This window comes from Cavia porcellus, unplaced genomic scaffold (genome assembly GCF_034190915.1).
Source record: "Cavia porcellus strain 051 isolate PalLab524CR breed Dunkin Hartley unplaced genomic scaffold, mCavPor4.1 scaffold_7, whole genome shotgun sequence".
NCBI lineage: Eukaryota > Metazoa > Chordata > Mammalia > Rodentia > Caviidae > Cavia > Cavia porcellus.
Genome location: NW_026947490.1, coordinates 69,116,367 through 69,122,366, shown reverse-complemented (window position 1 = coordinate 69,122,366; position 6,000 = coordinate 69,116,367). Strand labels below are relative to the sequence as shown.

At 43.9% G+C, this 6,000-nt stretch overlaps 1 protein-coding gene across 1 annotated transcript in view; it reads left to right on the top strand.

Moving 5' to 3' along the window:
• The first annotated feature begins 4,965 nt into the window (after window positions 1-4,965).
• Window positions 4,966-6,000, top strand: part of Fam107b (family with sequence similarity 107 member B) — a 178,184-nt gene continuing 177,149 nt past the window's right edge. The window contains exon 1 of the mRNA XM_003468652.2: window positions 4,966-5,379. Within this exon, the coding sequence (XP_003468700.1) occupies window positions 4,966-5,379 (414 nt within the window). The remainder of the gene's footprint in view (window positions 5,380-6,000) is intronic.

Sequence of the window (6,000 nt, the reverse complement as noted above, 5' to 3'; positions counted from 1 at the left end):
AAGTACCTCTGCATCTTTCAGGCTCTCCCAACTCTGTTTCTGCTTCCATTGTTGAGGTTCGCAACATTTTCACTCTGTTCTGTGACCTTAAAGATGTTTTCAAAGATCTGCTGATCAGAGTGCTTCCTGTGTGGATTAGCCCTTAAGGTAGCAAGTGACCGAAAACTCAAAACCAAAAAGTAGGAAAGGAAGTTTACCCCTCACATCACAAATGGCAAAGGGAAGGAGTGGATCTAGCCTCAATAAAGCTTCATCTAATAGTGTTCTCAGGATGGTTTCTCTTCAGCTAGTAGCTTCTGCTTTTGGACGGCTCTACTGGTTGAGCTTGTCCCTAAAAGGTACAAGCAAGATGTTGGTATCTGCTCCATCATCTTACTTTCTCAGGTTTAAATCCAATGAATCCAATGGAAAAAAGAGCAAATGTTTTTCAAGTGGTCAACTTGTGGAATTTATTCTGCTTGGAACAGCACATTGCCATGCCCATCCTGAAACGGAGTCTGTAAGCAGGGATTGCAGATATATTGGGTATCTAACCCTGTGCCCCAGGTCTGTGTTTGTTAGGAGACCAGGAGTCCCAGTCAAAGCATAGAAGGAGTTGCCTGCCCAAAAGGAAATAGAAGAAGGAGGAAAGGTAACTAGGAATCAAAAATAATAAATACACACTCTTAGTGTCTCTTCTTATTACTGACACACAAAGTTAAAGGAATGTTTATTTAACTCACAGTTTATAGAGGTTTCAGACCACGACAATTTAGCTCCAAGGTAGTGACATGGAAGAGGGGACTGGCAGAGGCGAAACAGTCCGTGGCATGGCCAAGCAGCCAGCAACCAGGCTGCCTTTCCCTTTCATTTTATGCTACAAACCTTTCATTGGTGCCACCCACATTAAGGCTAGGGTTGCTGTTTTCAGTAAATCCATTCAGCCACACCCAGAACTATGCTAATTCCAGTCAGTGGCTACTTTAGTATCACACACCCTTAATCCATGTTCACACACCCTAGATCCAGCTGCCTATGACAGCATGAGGCTTTGGAGAGAGAGTAGGGGGTCTAGATATAATTTACAATACTATGCAACAAACTTTCATACCTTCAGGGTTCTGCTGACTGAAACTTGCAAACTCAGTGAAAGATTCAGGGAGTGATAGCTGCTGTGGTTGAATAGTTGTATAATAATTTCTTAAATTGTCATTCACCAAATGAAAGCTACCCAGAGGCCTAATTTTTCTAGAGAGTCACCAGCACACAACTACTGATCTGCATCTTAATTTTGAAAGTTGAAAAATGCAAATAGATTTATATTACTATGGCTATGCAAATGATTTTTATGGCAGAGTATGTTGGTATTTCAAAGTTCCCTGAGAGTCTTGTCATGTTGCATTCCACAAGAGTGTTCCTGGTGTTAAGCTGCTGAGAGGCCCCTGACCTCACACACTTGGCTCACAGTCAGCCCTGCTTGTCAGACCCTGGACAACAGACTCTCTGGCTTCCTATCTTCCACGCTCCTCTTGCTTGCTAGGATCTTTTTTTTTGGTTTGGTTTGGTTGTCATTTATGTTGCAAATGTCTTGTGATAGCTCCAGATGTATTTATAATTTTAAATAAGCAAAGAGTATGAGAGTTGAGTGGGAGTTCTGTGAATGTTGGTGGGATTTGTCAAGTAACAGGTTCATTGTAAGGTGGCAGGTAGAGAACTACCTAATATGTATCAGGGCCATAACTGACTAGGATAAACCCAGTCTGCAGGGGTCTTTATTCTTGAACCCCCATGTCCATACTAGCTACACTCACCAGATCACTAGACAGCTCATCAAGTAGTTTTAGATAAGACTGACCTCCCATACCTTAACAATTGTTTTTGTAGCGAGTTTGTAACTGTCATAAGTAGATAAGAATGTAGGAAATTTTTATTTCCATAACCGAATTTATGTTAATCCTATTTTCAGACCTATTCTTAAGTTTCATTGCTGCTGTCCCTTTTTGTTTAGCATAATGTCTTTCTGACTTTTTTTCATTAATTCATAATATTTTATCTGCTTTTTGTTCTATGGAAATTTATTGAGTATTCTTGTATGTTAGAATAACTTTAATAGAATTCTATCAACACTATCTTAATGATTTCTTCCAAAGAGGAGTTTACACATGCACATCTTTAGTACATGTGATGTGTAATCCTGTACCTGAAGCCTCTATATTCTTTTTAGTGGCTGCACAATATTTAAATGTACAAATATATTAATCCATCTTCTGCTGATTACTTTGTGATTATAAACACTAATGCCGTGAATGTTCCTCTAAATGCACATAGATTTATAGAATAAATTTTTAGTAGAGTGTGGAATTGATAGTCATTGGAAAGCTCCTCTTTGGAGAGAAAGAGAAAGAGAGAGGTGTACGTGTGTGTGTGTGTGTGTGTGTGTGTGTTTGTGCACACGTGTGTGTGTGTGAAGTGGTATCGCTAAGTGATTAAGAGCATGAACCCTAACGCCTGGTAGCCTGAAATCTTGGCTGTCTTCTTTAGTAGTGCTGTGACCTTGGGCAAGTTACTTAAGTTTCTGCGTCTTATTTTCCAGGGGATAAAAATGGAAATAATAATAATATCACCTTTCCTCTAGGACTGTGAGGACTAAATGAGTTAATTTGCCAAGACTCATGTCTGAATACTCAGTAACTGTTATCTGTTAGTGATGTTATGCTAGGTCAGACTTAGCAACCACATGAATTAAAAAGAAATCATGATTCTTGTGGCCTGTGCTAGGACTCTGGTGAGCGTGGACCTACACTCCTAAGCACACCTTTGAGAGGGGACAGGTCGTCCTCCCACAGCAGAGCTGCAAGCCCAGGGCCAAGGAGGAAGCATAGCTGATGTGAGCATGGGGCTCTGAGCTCCTCAGCCTTTTAAGGCTGTCCTGATCCCTACTGTCTCTGTAGGCTTAGATGGTAATCAGCGCATGGTTGGATGAAAGAGTGAATAAAACCAGGTGTAGGAATTCTTTTTTCCTTGTTTTTTGGAATTTTTTTCTTGTTTTTAATTTCTTTCTATTATCTCTAAGCCCTCATAAAGCCTTGTTAAAAGCTAGGTAAAAGCTAGGCATAGTGATACATGCCTAAAACATTAGCAACTTCAGCCACTTAGGAAATTGAGGCAAGAGGATTACAAATTCAAGATCAGTCTAGGCAACTGAAAGAGACCCTGTCTCAACATAAAATAAAAAGGGCTGGGGATATAACTCATGGTTAGAGTGCTTGCTTAGCACACATGAGGTCTTGGGTTCAAATCCCAGCACTGCCAAAATACCAAGCCAAAGCAAACCCAAAGAAGACAAATCCTAACCATCAGAGCCTAGTTTACCATGCTTGAAAGGGAGAGGACCAAGGAGGATGCAGAGTGAAATGATCCTGCCTGAGCTGATTGCAGACAAGAGACAAACCCCAGTCCCCACGGCTCCCCAGGAACAGGTGAGAGAGCCTGGCAAGAGCATGGGTTTCTGCTCCTTCAGGAAAGAAGCCTTGGACTGCTCACCCTGTATATTAGCAAAGAATGAACCCTTAACCCTAAGAACAGTGGAGCAAAGCTGTTTTGTGGTTAACCTCTGAATAAAGGGAAGCTTTTTATATTCCATTTCTAACTTTTGATAAATACTAAAATAAGCCAGCATTTGATGCTGGATTGACTCGTTCTCCTGGTTAAGGCAACTGTCAGGTTAAATCCAAGAGATCAGTTGAGATAGCAGGAACCTTGGGCTTCCAACCAGACTCAGTGCCATAACCTCACCATCGGTTTCTGGCTCTGTAAAATGGGGATTACTGTCATAATAACTACCACTTGCCTGGATTTAAGACCATCTTGACATTAAATTAAAAGAGAGAACAAACAAATAAATTAGAGTGATAATATATCCTGAAATATTTTTTTTGGTATTTTTACTGGTACCAGGGATCGAACTCATGACTGCCTGCTTGCAAGGCAGGCACTTATGCCGCTGAGCTAAATTCCCAGCCCCCTATATCCTGAAATATTAACCTAGAAGTCATTGTTACTGGTAAAACTATTAGAATGTTATGTTTCTCTAACATTCCTGGCAATGCTTGACTAAGGAAAAATCTCAATTTTAAGTTGCCTTACAATATGGTTATAATTTATTATTATTTCTTTCACAATTCATGTATTAATGTGTTGAGAAGTAGATCTATGTTCAGCAGGGGCTTCCTTTCTAAAATTAGGAAGTCTGTATAACAGATAAACAAAATACTCTTTCACATATTATAATAATTGTCACAAATCATAATATGTAATGTTCATTGTTAATGCAGAAAAAAAAAGAACAAAGACTTATTTGTAATTAACCGGATCCAGTATAAACCCAGAAACCAGGAAGCTCCTTTGGAAGAAGGCTCAGGAAAGACCAATGGAGATTCCAGGAACACTGGACTCACACATGGGTCTCTGGATAATACCTGCACCAACCTCCTATTTTAATAATGAATCAGCTGCTGGGGACGTGGCCCCTTTTGGGGGGTCTTCATTGGGGTAGGTAACTGGATGGTTTCTGTTTTGTTTGGGGGAATAAATATTTGAAGGGGGTAACTGAAGACGGTCTTGCGGCTGCTGTGGTGTTACTGATACACAGGCTGACGCTGTTACGCGGGTACTATCAGGCCACATTATCTTTATGCCTCCAAGGTAACCCGAAGCAGCTGTCTATTGCCTTGGCACCCCCTCACCAAGCTCTGCCTACCTGGGGAAGTAACCTGAGCAGACATACTCCTCACAGACAGCTTTCTTAGCCACTGACAGCAGCAAGAAGCCAAAGCGCGAAAGCACCTCCACCGGCGCTTGTCTCCTCCTCTTCTGCTGAGCGAGATCCACTGGGGAGCCCTCTGCAGGCGCACGAATAATTGCTGCACGGAACCCTCTGGAAAATTCCCTCTGCTCCTGGGACTTCGCCATGTGTCACCGCGGGTCATGTCCACGTGGAGAGCCAGGCTGGCCCAGGGGCTGAAGGCCCGGTCGGGAGGGATGCACCCATTCCCCTGCTCCGCGCTACTGGCTTGTTTCGGGAGCTCGCAGGAGCCAGCGCCCTTCGATCAGCCCGGCGCCGCCGCAGAGGCCCACGCCACCACCCACGCCCAGCCCACGGCCAGAGCGGACTCACACTGCAGTCCCGGGCGAGCGGAGGGAGCTGCAGCCAGAGGGGGCGATTCTGGCAGCTCCACTGGGCGAAATGGCAGCGCAAAGCAGGACGCAGGCAATCACGCAGCTGCCCAGCCTGCAGGGCCCCTGGAGGGTCAGCCTAGGCCCCTGGAGGGGGAGCCCCACCACCAAGCAGTTACTGTGCAGACGCCCATCCCCAGACCATCAATTATCAACAGGCCGGAGGTGAGTGGGGCAGCCAGGGCTGCCACAGGTTGGGTGGTGCTGGGCCACTGGTCTGATTCGCGCGTGGACTCACACGCAAAGACACAAGGGCACTCACGCCAGCCCAACCAGGTGTGCAAAGCCTTTAACTCCTCCAGGCTCTCAAAGATGTAGCGAGAGGCAGGCAGTTGAGAACTAAGAGCTTCTGCAATGGTCAACAGGGTCTCAAGAGGGGTTCGGGGCAGTACAATATGGAAAGACCCCCACCCTTCGCTTTTAAACTGGTTAGTAAATTTATTTATATGAAAACAGTGTAAAAGGCTTGACTCTAGGAATTAAGAAATTATCTTTAGCCTTAAAATGAATCACAGGGCAGTAAAGTACCATGAAGGACATTTGGAAACGATAATCACAGTGTGCTCAGGAGCGCAGAAAGGGCCTGATTAAGGAGACGCACGATACCAGGTGTTCCTGTGACAGTTCCGAGATTTCAAGACAGGAAGAGGAATGTGTTTTAAAAGATGGTGCTCCTGGGGCGAGGGGTTAGCTCCATGGCATAAACACCTGCCTGGCAAGGTCAAGGTCAGGAGTTAAGTCCCCAGTAACAAAAAAAAAAAAAAAAAAAGCAATCCCTTGAGGTAT